This window comes from Carcharodon carcharias, chromosome 1, assembly GCF_017639515.1.
Source record: "Carcharodon carcharias isolate sCarCar2 chromosome 1, sCarCar2.pri, whole genome shotgun sequence".
Taxonomy (NCBI): domain Eukaryota; kingdom Metazoa; phylum Chordata; class Chondrichthyes; order Lamniformes; family Lamnidae; genus Carcharodon; species Carcharodon carcharias.
Window position 1 is genome coordinate 217814787 of NC_054467.1, and position 20465 is coordinate 217835251.

The following is a 20465-nucleotide window of genomic DNA, read 5'->3' on the forward strand; positions in this document are numbered from 1 at the left end:
TTTTTTTAAAAATTGCAAGAAAACACCGGTATAAAACCTCTAATCAATCTACTCGCATCTTGATCAGCATTCAGCTATAATGTACACAATGCAAGAGGTAGTTTCCAATGCAATTTAACACAATATTATCCTTCCTTGCAGTGAAGGCCACTAAATCTGTTAAGTCTTAGTTATTTTCAATAGCAGTTGACATTTTGATAGGAACTGTAGCCTTTATGCTTTATTTTTGAAATATTCATTATAAGTACATTGGTATCTCAATGTATAAATGTACTAAGTAGTGTGGTACTGAACCATATAAGGTCTAGGTTTATTTGCTGGTTTGACCTGATAAATTATCTCAGCAAAATGATCTCTCAAAGCATATCTTTGAGCTATAAATTGGGACAAACTCGCTTGCCACAATTTCTTCTCCTAATCACTACTTCAGTGAAAAGTGCGTGAACATCAGGTAAAGACATTATTGGACCCAGCTGTTATGAGTCTCCACAGTTGAATGAACTTTCTGACTTTTGAGGAATGGTCATTTGGTAGGGACCAGGTGTCTATAGAACTGTAATCGGGTGCCTTCACAGAAGGGAAGTAAATTAGGACAAAACAGTTTTTAACTGCCAACTGAAGTTTCCAAGCTACCTAAAGAAGAAATCCTTCTATCTTCAAAGGCCTGACTTTGGAAGTGTTAGGCTGTCTGTATGGGAGCTTGTACTTTTCTTTAAGTGATTGAAGTGAAATGCCATTCAGTAATTCAAATTTCGGTGGCAACAACTGATGAACGATGTGTGTTTTTGTGTTTCAAATTCTAGGTGGGAGCTCATCGTGAAGAAGGTGTTGGGCTCCGAGGCAGCCATCCAATCGTGTCAAACCAAGTGCCAGTTCCACAGCTTCCAGTGCAGTCAGCCACATCTCCTGATATAAACCAGTCCCAAGACCCATACAGAGGTAAATACTGGCAGCTTTAAGCATTTCCTCAGAACAGTTTAAATATAGGGGACCATTACCAATCCACAAATCATAGTGTGTTGAAAAGAATTGCTCAGAGTTAAAATATTAGGCCAGCAGCAATAGCTCCTTTTTAGTAAGGTGATAAAAATGCACACTAAATGTTATATTATGAGCTATAACTATTTAGCAATTAGGTTATTTGTTTTATATTGCTTGGGGCTGTTGTCTGTCAACTGTTACGAACAGGGGAGAGGGATGGACTGAACCCCCTAATTGTTCTAACCTTCTGTCTGTAATCAGAGTGGTTTAATTTTGATGAGAATGAGGTGTGTTTCCCAAACCCCTTTTTAGGTGTGATCAGTTTTTTTACAAAGTCACTAGCAGCAGACTTTCTTAGATTTTTAAACTAGTAACATTATTTATTCACGCACACACTATCCCAGAAAAATCATTTGTTTCTACTAGATACACACATACACCAGTCACACAAGAAAGATACAGTATCAGAAAGAAGTTTAATTTCTACCAATATTAAAACCAAACAGAATAGTTAACGGTTCAAGTGAATCTGAGTCCAGTGAGAGGGGTTCTTTCATTCGGCAGTTAAAACCCAGGCAAGTCTAGGTAGCTTAAGACACGATTTTGTGGAGTTTTCTTTGAGATAGAGATGTGCTACATGTTGAGAGAGGCAGCCTTGATAATATTTGTAGCCAAAGAACCAGTTTGATATTCCAGGCGAATTTAAGATCTTTTGAAAACAGGTACCGATGAGGTTTTAAACTTTAAGCCTTCTGGCATGGTAAAAAGGCTATATGCTATAACCAGGTTGCTGCAGTGATGTTAGTCCTGTATTCTGCAGTGTTGTGTTGAAGGCAAGCAAGCAGGACTTATGATAGAAAGGCTTTCAGAATTGAATAAGTTATGGTCATGTGAAGACTGGCCATTAATACATGATGGGAAGCAATCAATAGTTTCTTCATATTAACAAAGTAGCTTCCATCTGCCATGGTCAAAACCATTGACCTATTATGGAGGCAGATAGGAGTCCTTAACTTTTCATTGTGCATAATCAGTTTCAGGAGTTCCCATCTGTTACCTGGCAGTTCTGGAGACAGGATGTCTGAGGCTTTATTATCCTTGCTGTTTTGGGGTGAGTCCTGATGATGGCAGGCACAACATTCCACAAGGCTGTGATCATTGTATTCCACTGCTAGAGACTTCCAGAAGCTTGGCCAACTTGCAGTTCCAAAAGTGAGGTGATCTGTGGCAGCCATTTTAAAAGTCCCAACTATATCCAGTTTTAAAATAAAGTACAGTTTTTATCAATTTGTAATATTATCCTGTGTGCTTGTAATGACACAACCTTTATAATTTCAGTTAATATAATTTTCCATAAAACACACGTTCATAAAGTATATGTCATGAGCAGACCATAGCTGCAATAGGTAGTGATTACGTGAAAGTGTAAATAAATCTATTGGGAAATTATCTTAAACATTGCTTAATGTTAACACTGATTGTATCAGATGTTGTAATCCTTTGATTAACAAATTACCACTGGCTTTGTACGCTTCAAACTTTCCACACTCCCATTTCAATCCAGCATACTGAAGAGGAAGGAAAGTCTCAGAGGAAGGACATTCTATTTAAAGCATCAGTCCAAAGCCTGATGTGAAAGATATATGAAATATACCCCCTGCCGTTAAAAAGAAAACTTCAGCTTTTCTACCACCCATGGAAACCATTTTTGGTCTCCTTCCTCTTGACAAACTCTGATGACTTTAAGGATGGGGAGGAACCATGTGCATTCCAGAGCAGCTCCACTCATATGAAAAGAGGTCTAGGCTGGTCTGGGAGCTAAAACTAAGCCAGTAACCATTCAGAAACATGTTACTGATTAGAATACTCTTTATATTTTTGAGTAGAACATAGGTTTTCCTTCCATGTTACACGCAATTTTGTTTTCAAGAGTCTTTGTAGCAATTGCAAACGAGAAAGATCACTACCATTTTGACTTAAGTCTGTGCTGATTTATTTTCACTGCACAAAGCAATATTGCAGATTACATGTGACTGTAGGGGAGATTGAGCTGAAAGTGATTATGTAACATGCCATTCTTGACATGAAATTGAGTTTGGAAAGCTCAGTTAAATTAACTGGAAAAATTAAGAGGTTTAGATTAAAATGTATTCAATCATTGTTTCTACATTATGGAACGATTGCTGGACCCTTAGAGAATGCAATCAGCTTGCTATGAAGCTGCAATTAAGAGCTTAGGAACAGGATTTTTTTCCCCTTAAAAAAAAAGTTACATTTGCCTTCACTCCAGTCAGACATTGTCCAATTGTTTTTTGCAATATAGAACTAAAGTATGAGAAACAAGAGGTTTCCTAAAACTCATTGGTAAGGGTGTTAGCTTATTTTGACCCTTATCTACTCTTTTTTATGGATACTCAATTGTGCAATGGTTAAGAATACATTTCAGGACATTTTTTAGAATTGCAGTATCCCTGTATATTACAAATAACTTTCTGCAAAATATGACAGGATATGCAGCGATGTTCCTTGGTAGTTGAGGATATGCTGACTAAAAGGCCATGTTTCTTCAATCAGCCAACCATCTTTAGTTACTCCCTACAGCCCATCTCCAAGTACACTAATTCAAATCAATCATTTGCAAACCTTCTTCAATAAAAAAGTTCCATCTGTTTTAGAGTTGATTTCACTTCTGGCTGCAAACTGAGCAGTTTGACGCATGCAAGCGCCCTGTCTCCCAGGAATATCTCATCAACACCCTAAAGGTTACATTGACCAGAACCTGAACTGGACCAGCCATATAAATACTCTGGCCTACAAGAGCATTCAGAGGCTGGGAATTCTGTGTGAGGAACTTACCTCCTGACTCCCCAAAGCTTGTCCACCATCTACAAGACACAAGTCAGGAGTGTGGTGGAATACTCTGCACTTGCCTGGATGAGTACAGCTCCAACAACATTCAAGATACATCACACCATCCAGTACAAAGCAGTCAGCTTGATCAGCACACCATCCACCACCTTCAACATTCACTCCATCCACCACCAAGAAACATTGGCAGCAGTGTGCACCATTTACATGATGCACGGAAGCAACTCACCAAGGTTACTTTGACAGCACCTTCCAAATCCGCGACCTCTACCAACTGGAAGGACAAGGGCAGTGGAACACCACCACCTGGAAGTTCCCCTCCAAACCACACACCATCCTGACTTGGAACTATGTCACCATTCCTTCACTGTCGCTGGGTCAAAATCCTGGAACTCCCTTCCTAACAGCAATGTGGGTGTACCTACACCACATGGACTGCAGCGGTTCAAGAAGGCGGTTCACCACCACCCTCCCAAAAGGCAATAGCGGATGGGCAATAAATGCTGGCCTAACCATCAACGCCCATACGCCATGAAAGCCATAAATAAAAAGGAACATCCTCAATCATGTATTGGCTGGTGGCCAATTAGGAAGAGTATTAGCCCATTCAGCCCTTTGGGTCTGCTCTGCCATTCAATGATCATGACTGATCTACACCTCAACTTCATTTACTCACCTTTGTTCCATACTCTTGAGTGCCATTACCTAACAAAAACCTATCTCGGTCTTGAAAGCTCCAACTGAACAGGCATCCACAACCTTTTTGGTGGAGTGCATTCCACATTTCAGCTACACTTCGTATGAGAAAATATTTCCTGGTTTCACTCCTTAATGGCCTAGCTCTAATTTTAAAGAATCATAGGAAATAGCTCCTCTGTACCTGAATTATCAAATCTTTTTAACATTTTGAACATCTCGATCAGATCAACCCACCAAGGAAAGCAAGCCAAGTTTATAAATTCTATCCTCATAATTTAATCCTCTGAGCCATTTTGATGAAACTTTACTGTGCTCCCTCCAAGGCCAATAAAGCCTTCCTGAGGGTACAGGCTTGTGTGCACATATCATTGACCATCAACATGGCACTTCATAATATCCAACATTAATTTGAAAATGTTGTAAACGCATAAGTTTCAAGCTCCAATAGCATTGCTGTTTCAAATAAGCAGATCAGGTTTTTTGTTAATATGACATAAAAGGATGATCTATTAAAAAATGTGCTACAATGATGATGCTGGAAGTAATTATTTCCTGCAGCTAACGCCAATCACATTTTCTGCTCCCTTTCCAGCTCTCTCCAGCGGCCTCCAAGGACAGAGTGTGTCATCAGTCAGTTCAGAGATAAAGTCAGAAGAGGAACCGGACGAGAATCTACAGGATTCAAAACCTACAGATGACAAGAAGGGCGATGAGGACAAGAAGGATATCAAGATATTAAATAGGTCTAGATCTAGATAACAGTAAATTAGTGATTGCTTCATTCAATTTCTGACCAGAATTTGGTGAAGTGAGCGCAGGGCTTGTATTGTAAAATTCTGTGGGTTGGCTTTGTTGTATCCAGCCCCCTTTATTTGATGATGGACCAAGTGCACAACTTGGAAGGGTTGTTCCTTTCCTATAACTTTGGAGAGATGGTAGCGGAGCGGCAATATCTCTGGACTAGTAATCCAGAGCCTCACGCTAATGCTCTTGGGGCCTGGATTCAAATGCCACCATTGCAGCTGGAGGAATTCAAAGTAAATTAATAAATCTGGAATATAAAACCAGCCTCAGCAGTGATGACCATGAAACTATCATCGATTGTCATAAAAACCCATCTGGTTTACTAATGTCCTTTAGAGAAGGTAATCTGCCATCCTTACCTTGTCTGGCAACATATGACTTCAGAGCCACAGCAATGTGGTTGACTCTTAACTGCCCTCTGTGTGGCTTAGCAAGTCATTCAGTTCAAGGGCAATCAGGGATGGGCAATAAATGCTGGCCTTGCATTGAAAGAATGAAGAAAAATAAATGTGCATTTAACAACAGAACGTGTTTAGTTGATTGAATTAATTAGTCCCATTAGATAATTTGAGATCTGTATAATACAGAACGTGAAATGCAAACTTCAGTTTAATTGATGTTTCTTCATTTATTTTGAAATAATTTATTAATCAGATTGAAAATAAGCTGAATTTCATAAACAACACATATTTAGGGAAGATGGCAGTGTAGTGCTGATGTTACTGGACTTTAACCAGAGGCCTAGGTTAATGCTCTGGGGACATGGGTTCAAATCCCACCATGGCAGCTGGTGAAATTTAAATTCGATTAAATCTGGAATTGAAAAGCTAACCTAAGTAATATTGACCATGAAACTATTGTCGATTGTTGTAAAAACCCAACTGGCCTACATGTGACTCCAGATGCACAGCACTGTGATTGACTCTTAACTGCCCTCTGAAGTGGCCTAGTAAACCAAGGGCAATTCGGGATGCGCAACAAATGCTGGCCTTGCCAGCAACGCCCACATCCCATGAAACAATAAATTTCATACAATGAATTAAAGCTGGAACAATTTGACAATATTGATTTTACTTTTGAATATGTGAAGTAAGGAAAATGGTAGGTTGTTGTGTTGATTTCATAATGTGGCCAAACTGTTTGATTATCAACCTGAAAACCCTTCCAATACACCTGCGGGCAGACAGGAAAAGCGGGAGAATTTCCTGGTCAGCCATACTGCAGAAGGCAGTGGCAAACCATTGCAGTACTTTGCCAAGCATAATCATGGACCAATCCAATGGAAGTCCATGGTCACCAACGCCCTCTTAGGGCATGGTACCCAAAGGAGAAGTCTGTGCTGATAATGTATATTTTAAATGTAACTATGTTTATCTTTATTTCAGATTTTATTTATTTATACAAAATGTTCTTTATCTTGTTCCTCAGCAATAATAATGATGATGAAGATCTTTCTCCTGAGCAGAAGGCTGAACGTGAGCGAGAAAGAAGAATGGCAAACAATGCTCGTGAGCGTCTGCGTGTGCGCGACATTAATGAAGCATTTAAGGAACTTGGCCGTATGGTGCAGCTCCACCTGAAGAGCGACAAACCACAGACAAAACTCTTGATTCTTCACCAGGCCGTTGCTGTTATTTTGAGCCTGGAACAGCAAGTCCGAGGTCAGTAAAGTTACAGAAATGTTCAGCTGAATCTTGTTGCCCAACTACTCTCCTCATCCTACCATTTTGTTTCTCATTGCCAAGTTCACTAAATATGAAAATGCAGATTTCGCAGCAAGAACAGCTAATGTTGGCATACTTAGAAAAAATGAATATTTGATTGGAAATGGTAGCATCAGAGGTTATAATGATATGTATATTCTGAAATAATCGAACACTCCACTGTTGTGAAGTCCACTGATTTTGTGACTGGAAGAAAATGTTTAACTGAAAGAAAGAACTTGCATTATATAGTGCCTTTCACAGCATCAAAGATGTCCCAAAACACTTCATAGCCAAGTACCAATCACTATTGTAATGTAGGTAGATACGACAGCTAATTTGCACACAGCAAGACCCTACAAACAGGAGTGAGTTAGCTGACCTAATCTATTTTAACAATGTTGGTTGAAGGCTAATTACTGTGCTAGACACCAGAACAACTCCCCTGCTCTTTTTCAAATAGTGTCATGGAATTTTTTATTTCCACCTTGGAAGCCAGACTATTTAACATCGCATGCAAAAGACTGCACTTCTGATCAAATGGCTTATTCTTATTTCATGTTCATTTTCTGAATGCACATTTATCAAAGAATCCCCCAATTTTTTCAGCATCCTATAGAGGAAGAGTAGGATAACCATTGAAACCACTCAAAGTTATCACTTCTGCTGGTTTACTTGTGGTTACGTGGCCTTCAAGAAGTTGTCTTTCAACTTCTTTTCTCTTTCACTGAGACCTGCGTCATTCACCAACTACATCCAGTGAAGGCAAAAAGAGACACAAGCCTAATATTGGGAGGCAACCAAGGTTTTCCCATGTGCTTAAAAAATACTTATTTAAATACGAAAAAGCACATCAAGACAATACAATTCCTTTTAGTGTTTGTCATGAAGTTCACTGTATTTTAACAAACAGACCTAAATGAAATCAGTAACAGCCATTTACCATCGCTTTTACAATTGCAGTCCTGAATAGTGTGTTTAAAGTTATCATGTAAATTACGTTTGTTTTTCATTTGGCTTTATTTGGTCCGATGTTCTGATAAGAACATTTAATATGTTCCCCATTTCACTGTAACTGTCTTCATGGAAAACATAGTTACTTTGCAAATCTGCCTCTTATTAAAGCCAGACTAACTCCATAAATAGTGCTCCCTCTGGTGGCACTGAACAAATAGTTTGCTCCACAGGTGTGAAGGGCAAGGCTACTGCTTTGCAGATTTCACAGAAAAATGGACAGAATTCTGGAATACAATGCCTAAAATACCAAGGAAAACGTTATAAGCTACCTAAATTTACTTAGAGTTTAATTGATTCTGTCACCATAAACCAATGGATCTAATTGTATATGAAAGAAAGAAAAAGACTTTCACAACCTCAAGACATCCCAAAGTACTTTACAACCAATAAAGTACTTTTGAAGTGTAGTCAATGCTGTAGTGTAAGAAACACAGCAGCCACTTTTCACACAACAAGGTCCCACATACAAAAATATAATAACCAGTTAATCTGCTTTGTGATGTTGTTTGAGGGGTAAGGACACCAGGGATAATAGTCCTACCTTTATTCAAAATAGTGCCATGGAATCTTTTTCATCAATTTGAGAGGGGAGCTGGGGCCTCATCCATAAGATGACACCTCTGATAATGCAGCACTCCCTCAGTACTGTATTGGAATGTCAGCCATAATTTTTGTGCTCAAGTTGCTGGAGTAGATCCTGAACCTTCAGACCCAGAGACGAAAGTGTGACCAACTGAACCGTGGCTGAAATCTGTGGAATCACACAATGCAATCTCCAAAACACTTAAAAATCATGCTGTCCCTTGTAATGAAAATATAAGTTGACTTATTCAGCAACAGAAAATCAGTGGCCTAGCTTACGGGTTTAATTTTCTCAAGTCACAGATTTTAAACCATGTAGATAATGTCACCTTTGAAACCTTTGCTGAATTATAGACAAATTAACCTTCAAAGGTTGAATGAGAGGTAGAGTTTTTGGAGGGGTTCTCCTGGTCTCCCACCATAACTTTGGCAAAATCCTTGGAGGAATGGCGTATCACAATTCTATCCCCATTTGTTAATACAAAGAATGGATCATAGAACCGTAGAGCCAGAAGGAGGCCATTTAGCCCATCGTTTCTATGCTGGCTCTCTGAAAGATCTATCCAATCAGTCCCACTTCCATGCTTTTTTCCACACAGCCCTGCAAATTTTTCCTTTCTAAATATATTATGGTCACATTGAACGTTTTCTTTCTCATGAAGAGAGGAACCTGAATCCTAAAGCAGCTTGTCTGAAAAGAAGAGAGGAGGAAAAAGTGTCAACAGATCCACCGCCACTCTCCCTTGCAGGAGTCCACCCGAATATGGGAGACACATCCAACCAAATGGGCCCAATGTGAAAAGAGGTAATTGAAATCATGCTAACTTCAGCTGCTTTGTGAAACGATGATAGTAGACAATATATTAAAAATTCTCTCTTCTATCACAGATTACACAGTATACACATCCTACTTCGTATTTTGTCAACTTTTGCTTCTGTCAGAAAATATGTGGGGACATTGTCTGACCCCTGTACACTTCAAAATTTTACACAAACACTCATTCTCTCTAATGCCTTCCATGACTTTCCTTTGCATCATTGTTGGTTGAACTTACCAGTTTGGTGCTGTAAAATATGTTGATCAAACACTCCAAGATTTCCTCTGAAGCCTTCTCTAGAAGTAGTTCCTCCCATTTCATAACGTTCAGAACTGACTATATCTCCACCGCCCTCAAAGTTTGCTCTCTTGGTATTCACTTCATAATGTAGATTACTTGTTCTGCCTTCATTTCAATCTTAAAATTAACAACTTTATAATGACTAAAATGCGAATGCTCCCTCACTTCAACTTTTTTCTTTCATCCTCCAAAATCAGGACTAAATCTAATATTACCTTCTCCTTTGTGGGTTCCCCCACCTGTTTTTTTTAAAAAGCTTCTTGAAGTATTTTAGTAACCTCACCTATATATACAGATAGGTCCTGCCATCCACAATGCCAGGAAGATTAAAACCCCCAAAGATTACAATTGGAGCCTTAGTACGATCTATTTTTATAACCTAACACAGAAGAACAACCACCTCTATTTTATTTTTCTGGACGAACATATTGGTCACCTGTGTAGAACAGAATACAAAATACACAGTTACGGTGGAGCAGTGGTAAAATACAGCCCAAAGCAGTTGACTGGAAGTCAATTCTGTATTGAAGTATTACTGTCTTATTTATCTGAAGGGTGGCTTCACAGAATAGTGATTCAATAACACATTGTGGCTGGTCGTGAAAGCACAGATCTGCCCCAACACAAGGTTCAAATCTTAGGAGGGGGAATCACCACCATAGCTCTTACAATTGATATCCATTTACCTGTCCTCTTCCCTTGTTCGAAAATCAATGTATGTGTCAGCACTGAGTTAAGTTAGGATCAGGCTCAGCAACAATACCCACCAAAGTTATGTAGTCTGCCAACGCTCACAACAAGAATGATAATGTTGGATTCTCACTATTGAGGCGGGTAGTTCGAGTCGGGAAATTTCCCAACTTGTTAGACCTGCCTTTGTTTAATGGGCCCCAAAACACTCAGTTTTCACTCTAGGAAGGTGGGATGGGATAGAGCTGGGCCCGCCCACCTCAGAAGCAGATCGTAGGCTGCCACGGGGATGGGCGAGTGCCAAGGCAGACTGTTTAGAAGGCCTGGCTCAGTTCCCTGGGACTTCCTCCCAATTGTTTTAGAAGCTGTTAAACCCTCTAGCCCTCATCTCTTCACCCACTCCCTTTATACCCTTCATGCTAACTCATGCCTCCTCATACCCCATGTCACCTTCATAGCCACTCACCCAGTATCCACTGTGGACAGACCTCAGGAGCCATGTGGTGATTGAAAAAAACAAAAAACACTATTGAAATTGCAGGGACAGATAGTAATGGTACTTTCTAAGTTGCACTGGATGGCCTGCCAATCAAAGCAGCCCAGCAGAGAGTGTTTTTTTTAAACTTAAGTGACAACTTCAGCCTTTTTTCATATTAAAGGACTGGAGAATTTAGAAACTTTAGATCATGGCAGGGTGCAATTTCTCCTCGTCTTGACTAAGGGTTGGATTTTTGCACAGTTGAGCTGACTCTGGAGACCTTTAACATTGGTGGGTGGAATCCAGATGTGCAAATCCGACCCCCGCTCAGCACTAATTTCAAATGGGTCTGCTGAGTTCAGGTTTCCTGTCTGTGAGATTCACACCCCACCTCTTCTCCTGCTGGTAAAAATGTGATCTGTCAGAAATGGGGGTTGGACTTACACATCTGGATTCTACCCACCGATGTTAAAAGTCTCCGGAGTGAGCTTGACTCTGCAAAAATCCAGCCCTTAGTCAAGGCGAGGAGAAATTGCACAGCAGAAGCGAGGTACCACCCTCAGGAAGCAAGAGGAATGGAAGAACTGTCTCTTGGGAATTCCTGTCTCATTTTTGAATTGTAGAGCATTATAGAAACAGGCTTTTTGGCTCATCATGTGTGTATTGGTGTTTTTAGCTCCCTAGTCTAATCCCATGAATTGCTGGTTTCAGAAGAATAGGGACTGATCTCTTGTTAGGGGAGAAAGGGAGAAGAATCTAAAAATTTTAAGAATAAATGATCCATAACAAACAATTAGCTAAACAATTAACGCATTACATAAGGAGATGGTGTACATAAGCTGGTGAAAATAGCCATGGGGGGTGCGGCAGTGGGGGGGGTCCATGGTTTCTTCCAAACTAGCCTATCAACTGGGATGTGTTACAGTTGGCCTTAATGCCTTAAGCTAAGGAGGAGGGGGAATCACCACTGCAGTTCTTACGATTGATATCCATTTACTGTCCTCTTCCCTTGTTTGAAAATCAGTGTATGTATCAGCATTGAGTTAAAATAAGATGGTGCTCAGCAATAATATCCACCAAAGTTATGTGATCTGCCAATGCTCACAACCAAGAATGGATAATTGGGAAAATACCAGAGTTATGAGTCACCACCCCAGGTGAGAGGCAAAATGGAGTAAGGAATAAAATGTAGAATATACGTAACATTGTTTAACCATTTTTTTTCCCTTTTTTTATAGGCCCATGGTGCCAGATCAACAAAAATAAGTGAGAGACCATTTCCTTGACAACTGTATTATCTTACAACAATGTAAACACTCTGCCCAATCCCCTTTTTTTGTAAAACGGAGACACATTAAAAGCAGTCACGAAAATGAATCACAGACGAGAGAGAATGAGCGAGGAGAAAGAAAATACTGCATTCCCAACAAGCAAAGTACAACTTGGGGGACAAACTCTAAACATATCATTCAGAATGTTGAGCAGTATGTTGCAAGCTGTTAATGTACAGCCTCGAGACTGAATGGCAATCTTCTCCACACTGTGGAAAATGCATTTGTGCCTGAACTTCTGTAAAAAAATAAAATTAAAAAAAAATCAATTTGTAGGTTGAAAAAAATATTTATTTGAAATCGTAACCTTGCAATAATGAAAAGTGTACTTCTGATAAAAAAAAGGAAAAAAAATACAATTTAACATTATTTTGTTTTGTTGGTGTTCTAGTCAGCTAGTGTTTGTTCTCTGGAGAGAGTGAAGCTTTGCTGCCCGTCTACATCCAGTATTCACAAAAACCAGCAACTGTCCTAATGGTAACTTAGGTGATGACTGCTTAGCCATTCCTTGGTCTGCATGGGAGTAATGGATGGAATAATGGGCCTGTTGGTGATGTAATCCGTGTCTATATTGCGATGCCTGTGGTTTTTTTTCTGTGATTTTTAATTCCTGTCATTTTCCTGCAGTTATATAGTATTTGATGGAAAATAGGTCACATCCTCTGCCTTTTAGCAAGATTTGTTTATATTGGAAACTAAAATGTGGTATCAACATAAAAGCTTTTTGAGTATAAATTTGATACTATGGCAGTGGTCAGCATGGCTGCTGTGTGGAGTCCAACAACAATGAATAGTTTGGGGGTACAAAATTCATGATGGCACTGTTACTAAATTGTTTGTTCCTTTTGGAGGGTGGCACTGTTGTTTCTGTGGATAAGATAGTAAGTGGAAACTTACCTCAATGGCTCAATGGGTAAAAGGACTATTCAGTGGAACTGAACCCTAGAGACCAAGAATGACCCCAGGCTCAATCTGCGGTCTTTGCTCAGTTAGCTGACCTCGACCAAGGTGATGGTATGGCTGCTACAATTGGCCTTTGTGTTTCTAGACTGGAGGAAGGAAAAGTCAGCCAAGATTCTCATTCCAAATCACTAGTCAGTGAATTGTGCAGGAAAATCCTTGTGGGTGGCAGTTAGATTTGACTGCGATTCCTGCCCCCCGCCTCCCCCACCCCACCCCACATGGTAAAATGACCTGCTGAAATTTGTTAACTGGGCTCACCGTTTCAATGAGTTAGCCGGTGACCATCAAACCGTGCCCCAGAACTGAGTTGACCTTTAGGAGACGAGGGGCGAAAATTGGAAGGACGAAGACGTAGGAAGTGGAGAACAAGACATCTTAACAATCAGTTATGGATAAGTATATGGGAATCCTAAAATAACTGTAAATGGAGGTTTCCACTATAATATACACAAAATATTATAACGGCAGAAATATCCATTTGCATTCCATTTTTACCATGATATCTAATACTGTATGTGTATGGTGTGTATATATAATAGTTCTTAAAAATTCTACTCCATATGACTGGTGTGACTTATGCTCCTGGATGAGAAGAAAACCTGCAATTTATTCTTTGATTTATTGTAAGTGTTCTGATTACAGAAGCTTTCCACTTAGGTTTTTAAGCATTTGTACTAAACTTGGATGATAATATAGTTCTGCGCAGAGGTTTGCCTATGATCAATCTGAAGAGTCAGCTTAGTTCTATGCATGTCAGGAGTAGTGAAAACAAGTGCTTTAGGCAGGTTTACTGCAGATATATTTATGCAATGTAACGTGAAGTAGCAGCTTACTTCCACGTATAAAGAAAGTTAGGTTATAAAAGCAAAATGCTCATTTAAAACAAACAAGAGCTGCACACTTACGCACACATGCTGACCATCTCAGTGCACAGTCGTTGCACAAGTTGCATTTTCTCTGTGAGGATATTATATATATATATATATATAAAAAAAAAGTGATAGACCTAGACAATTTTCTTTTTTATTCAGCCCCTGTTGAGGCAAATCTGTCTATTTTAAAGCAGAAATTTTAGAATCTCTGTGATTGAAGTAGAGCAGTGCTAAAGGTGTAATTTACTCTTCCAATGATTCAGAGTCTATTAAATTCTGCGTGGTTGGAAATTTTAGGAGTGAACGTAATTTACAACAAGCTTCTATCTGTCACTTTCCTGATGGACAGATTTTAGTACTGACTAGGGAATTACATAATTAGAGCTGCTCCTGAATGATCTTAAACAGGCCTTGTGGTGCCTGTCTGGGTCCAGAATTAATAAATGGTAACAATTTCTTGATCCAAGTTCTGTACTGGCTGGATTTTGGAGCTCTGGGAAATTTGTACTAGAACACCCTCCCTCGCTACGTTGGTACACGTTCATTAGTGGCTCTGAAGTTCAGATCTATCTAGATGACTGGTACAAAGATCAGTACCAGCATATATATTCAGTGAATGCCATCTGCATTATCCTGGCACTATAGCCAGTCTGCTGTTGGTTGAAAGGAGTCTTATTTTCCATCAAATAGTGTATCTGTGGAGAGCTAGGTTTTCCTGAAACTGTCCTTTTAACCCTTTGAGCACAGCATGAACATTTCTCAATTGAAATCCAACAATTTTATTCCAGACATAACCACGCATTGAGAGAGAGCTTCAGAGTCATTACATTCCCTAAGTTTGTTTTTAGTTCCCCATTAACATTGCCATCTCTTCCAATACACAGTGTTTCATTCCTTGTGCCAAGGGGCCGTGCAGGCAACTTGATCCCAGGCCACTGCCAATGTTGATTTGTAAGCGATCACTTTGAGATGTGCAAGAACAAAAGTGGGGTGACAAGCCTATTCACTCCCTCCATGCAAGCTCTTGGCCCACCCTTTCCCTAATGAATAAGACTTCAAGCAGCATCTCACCAGATGGAACTAGTGCACAGGCTCTTGTTAATGCACCAAGCCATTTTTTCAGTAGTGTACTGTACCATAATGTTTTCTTCCCATTTTCCCCTTTATGACACAAGAAATTTACAGAAAATTGTTTTACCTGGTCCACGCAAAGGAAAAGTTTGTATTTTGAAAGTAGCAGAAATCTTTCTGTGCTCAAAGGGTTAAGGTCACAGATTATAGGGGTTGTTGTGGTATGATCATGGTCCCATGAAAAGCATGTTCCATTTATCAGATCATAATTAAAGAAGGGATTCAATGCCACTGAATCCTGATGGTTCAGAACTTCTACAGAGTGAGAGTGGATGGGAATGAAACATGGGAGATTTTTACCCTTGGCTCAGTTACGCGCTTATCCAGATTCTATTGTAGCGGGAAACTGGGGGAGAGCTCAGGCCACTGTTAAACACTTATAAATTGTATAGTCAAAAACAGCCAGACATCAGAGCACTCTTGCTACCCACTGCACATATCGCGTGGAAATCTGAACGTGCTGAAAAAAAAACATGTCATGGAATGCTTGAACTTGGCAGTGCGTCTGGTCCCAGAAACGAAGCACGTTTCCACGCACCAAGTGCTGAGGGAAAAGAAACTGTCCGGAGCGCAACGGATTAAAATGTATCCATTTCATCAATCAGCGCCGAAAGCAATTATCGTAACACTGCCTGCTAAAATATTTTAAAGCAGTTAATACTTAAGGTTCTCTTTGTTTTCTTCTTTTCTCAACGAAACGTACTGTAGTAGATTAGAGAGAGAAAAAAAGCAGTGATGATTATCGATAGTGGATATGCAGCTTGCAACATTGACAAGAGCAGCAAGGTCTAGAAGCCCGAGCAAAAAAAAAACAAAAGAGGCTTCGAGGAACTTGTTAGTTTTCTAGTGTTTCTTTAAAGAACTTAGCAATAACGAACGAGAAAGTGTGCATTATTTGTGAAGAACGCTGACCAGCATTAGTTTATGCATGAGGTGAAGCTTGGAAAAATCATAGCGACTATCAACATAAAAGGGGTTTCATATATTGTACATAGTTTTAAAAAGAATCCCACCAATAATCATAATATAGATTCTGTTATATTAAACATGATAAAAATAAGCATTAATGTGGGAGTTGGGGAAAACGTCATTATTGATCACTTGTTTTCTTTTTGTTTACATTCTTGTGCAGAGAGCACATACACTAGTTTGGAGGGCGGGGATGGTTTATGCTCTTAAAATATCTTTTTTTTAAAACAACAGCACTGGAATTTTAGTGTATGTGCGTGGCCTGAAAATTCTCCTAGTGTAAAACTTACCAAACAATTAGGAGCCTGTATTTCCTACACTTTCTGTAGACTTGAAACATTCCTGGCAGAAGTATGTCCTCTGCCCCAAGCAGAGTTTCAGAAGAAAGTCATGCTTTGGTGTAAAAAGGCAACCAAAAAAAAGGAAGAGAAAGTGGTCCATCTCCTTTCCCTGTTGGTAATTAACCATCACTTTAAAACAAAACTGCAAAACTTTGTGTGTTTTATGCAGCGACAGGCAAATTTTGCAGCTGTGTTTGAATTTTTGTGTAAGAGCTAAAAGTTATATTTTTACATGTAGACTTAAAAGTCATTGTGTTTTTTGAATATGTCATGAGGTTTTTTTTTGCTTTTAAAAAGAAATACAATGGAATCCCTGTGGTTTAAAAAGTGTCTCAAGTTTAAATGAGATAGTAAAATTTCAAGTAGCATTGTCAAGGAATTTTACAAGCACACATATTTCTGGAAACTTATTTCAAAAATGGAACAAAATAAGGTATTTGAAATTTATTACCTACTACATGTTTGATCTAAATCACTCTGTGCTGTTGGAATATTGTTGATAATGATTACATTTGTGAGTGCAAGGTTTCAGTATTTTGATGGGCAGTTCATGAAACTTTTAAATGCATGGAGGTGGATCAAGTAAACAATTAATTCCCTTTTAAAGCTGTGAATTGGAAAGGAGTAAAGTCACTTGACTGAAGTAAAGTAGATATGGGTTACTTTCTGATGTGCTGCTCTTATAGAAAGAGCACAGTGCCTCAGACAATCCAACATCAATTCAAGAAGGCTATAATCTAAACTTTTAATGCAAACTAAAATGTTGTTACTCTTTTAGCCACTGCTTGTTAAGAAGTATAATGGTTAAATAAACTTAAGATTTATAGATTTTTGGTAGGTAAGGGTATTAAGGGATATGGAGCCAAGGAGGGTAAATTAAGTTAAGATACAGGTCAGCCATGATCTAATTGCATGATTCAAGAATCTGAATGGTCTGAATGTTACTTTGTTCCATCCCATATTCCTGAAGTATATTGGGTACAAATGCATGGAAGTTGACTAGTTAAAAGGCTAACTGCTGTAGTGTGAAGAGCTGCACAATTGTAAGGTAAGTATGGTGTGCCTAAAAGGCTAAGATGCCTGCCATTCTGCAGTCAGGCGTTAGTGAAAGGTGCAACAACACTGAGTACAATGAACCAGCCAAGACATGATTCCAGCTGTAGTCACGATGGTTAACCACTTTGGAATTATTACACTTGAAATGGTATGGACTCCTACTGATAAGGTAACATCTCCAACTTGAAAAAATGTCTTCCAGTAGGTTTCTCCTTCCATCTATTGACTGCACCAGGTGTCAAAGATGATTGGAGATGGCGTGGTTTACATTTTAAGTAGAGGAGAGAATGAGGTGATTATTTCAAACTCAGAATGGATTCTCATCATTTAAACAAGAATATGACAGGAGCCAAATGACTAAAGACACACAACAACGCATGTGGTTGTGAATTGATGGGCATAGTAATTTTATGTGATGTCAGCTAAGCTGCTTTGTGTATCTAAAAATGGGCTGGTAAATAGAAATTTCCTTTCCGCACACTGTAACAACGTTACTTTAGTCTTGAGATAATGAGTAATTAAAGACATGTGGGAGGGTAAGCGAGTATTTAAAAATATATTGTGGTTTACTTTGAGCATATGTTTAAGGGAATGCTGTTTGCATCCAGAGGTCCAATTTTCAAATCTTGTTCGGGGAAGGATAGGGAATTTCTTTGCTTTGGTCTTTAAGATCTTGAATAGAATGAGTTTCAGAAAAATACCACTTCAGAGATATTGTGGCATCATTGATGACGAGTGACAATAAAGGAATTTTATTAGATATAGCTATTATTTAGAGACAATTTTATTTGAACAGGTGACATAAAATTGATTATGCCAACTAATGACTGAGCATATTTAATATTTCTGTTGATTTAGTTGGGCACGTATTACATGTTTCATCTGAGGCACTATTTGATTAGACATGTGCAAAAGAGTTGTAACATTTTAATTGTTATAAAATTGTCAGCATAACATCAAGTAAGTAAAAATGCAAGATCTTATTACTTTAGACGTATTAATGGATCCACATCCTTGTCTATAACAGTTCATAAACTGAATCAAACTGCTCACCCATCAGTACCCATTGTCTTCAATGTAGCTGTAATTAACACTAACGCCTATAAACTGTCAATTGAACCAGTGATGCAATTTGTAAATTTATCCAGTCTTCCGATTTCTTTTTAAAATTTTGTTTAGTTTTTGTTTTATTTTCCTTTTGTATTTTTTTTTGTATCAGGCAAGTTTTTTTTTATTCTTTAAAAAAAAGTGAACACTCTCCAGAAATGATTTCGCATTTGGTATGAACAAGCACAAATATTAGCCAATTATAGCTGACTGGAAAAATATATAGGTAAAATTTTAAAAAGGAGACGTAATTCCAATAAAATGGGGCACCAAGGCTTTTATGAGCCCACTTTTACAGACATTTTTCTCATGGACTCTTATTCATCTTGTGCAGTGCTGGTTTACCATGCTCATTTCAAGTATTATAGACATATGTAATGGTGAGAATATGAACTGTGGCCTTTTTCATTCTTGTACTTGTGATGCAATTAAGTGAAGAGAAAAGCAGAGAATTACCATGTATCAGTGCCTGGCTTTTTGTTATAAAGCTTCTTTTGTCTAGTGCTCTTTTTGCTATGAAATAGACTGTAGTACACCCTATAAAAGCTAAATTTAAAGAAAAAAATATATTTGGCTTATTTTTCGCAGGAGCAATCCTTTTATACCATGGATCTTGAAAAAAAAAATTCTCGGATTCTGAATATTTCTCTTTGTAGATTTTTGGAATCATTCTGAGTAAAAGTTTGTTACTTTATTTTACTATTTAAAAGATGTTATTTTACCATGTGTTACTGAGATGAACTGTATGGTAGCGTTTTAGTTGTAAGTCGCATGATGTCGCGACTACACATAGCTGCAGCAGTGAAGAAAAAACCTATTTCACCTTTTTCCCATTTGTGTGGCTCGAGTGCCTCAACTTTTCATGTTTTTTTGGTGTTTTTCAGATTTGTAGAAATGTCCGAACAGATTGTTTGCTGGAGTATTCAAAGGCCAGCTCGATGTAGGCCATTACCTGTTTATCATCAGTAGTTATTCCAAGCAGTCATGTACATGACAGTTCTGTAGCAATAAATGTGCCATTTTTATAACCTTGTGTTTCATGTGTTTTTTTTTATGTTCTTTACCTCACACTGGTAATTCTCAGAGTTTGAACAATGTGCCTGTGCTGTAGAGCTCTTACTGTTTCTATTCTTAAGGAATCCAAATTCTACCACACTCTTAAAAGTATTTCCAGTAAATAAACTCTCTCTTTCTCTCTCTCATTACTGGACTGCTAGACTAACCATACTAAGGGGTGGGTTTTTTTGTTATTCATTCACGGGCTGTGGGCTTCGCTGGCTGGGTCAGCATTTATTGCCCACCCCTAGTTGCCCTTGAGAAGGTGCTGGTGAGCTGCCTTCTTGAATCGCTGCAGTCCATGTGGTGTAGGTACACCCATAATGCATTGGGAAGGAGTTCCAGGATTTTGACCCAGTGACAGTGGAGGAATGGCGATATATTTCCAAGGCCAGAATCTTCAGCTCGGCGAGCGGACGCAGAGACCGCTCGCCAATACATCAAATGACGCCCCGACGTCATCGCGCGTCATTCCAAATTTCAGTTCGGCAGACGCACAACAGAGTCGGCTGCGCGCCTGCCGAACTGTCAAAGGCCTATTAAGGCCATTTAAAAACTAATTAAACCACTTAACATAGCTGCCCATCCAACCTTAAGGTTGGCGAGCAGGCAAAGAGCCCAGGCGGCCTTTGCATTTTTCATGGGCGGGATGAGGTTTCATGAATGAGTTATAAGTTAAATAAATATTTTCATTAAAAT

At 38.9% G+C, this 20465-nt stretch overlaps 1 protein-coding gene across 10 annotated transcripts in view; it reads left to right on the plus strand.

Annotated features, from left to right (window-relative positions):
• The window catches only part of LOC121277127 (transcription factor 4-like), a 597003-nt gene extending 577265 nt beyond the window's left edge, over window positions 1-19738 (plus strand). For all 10 annotated transcript variants that reach the window (XM_041186200.1, XM_041186184.1, XM_041186219.1 and 7 more), the window contains 5 exons: window positions 804-939; window positions 5141-5291; window positions 6781-7013; window positions 9317-9459; window positions 12179-19738. In XM_041186200.1, coding sequence (XP_041042134.1) covers window positions 804-939; window positions 5141-5291; window positions 6781-7013; window positions 9317-9453 — 657 coding nt within the window. In that variant the 3' untranslated portion in view covers window positions 9454-9459; window positions 12179-19738. The remainder of the gene's footprint in view (window positions 1-803; window positions 940-5140; window positions 5292-6780; window positions 7014-9316; window positions 9460-12178) is intronic.
• Window positions 19739-20465: the final 727 nt, after the last annotated feature.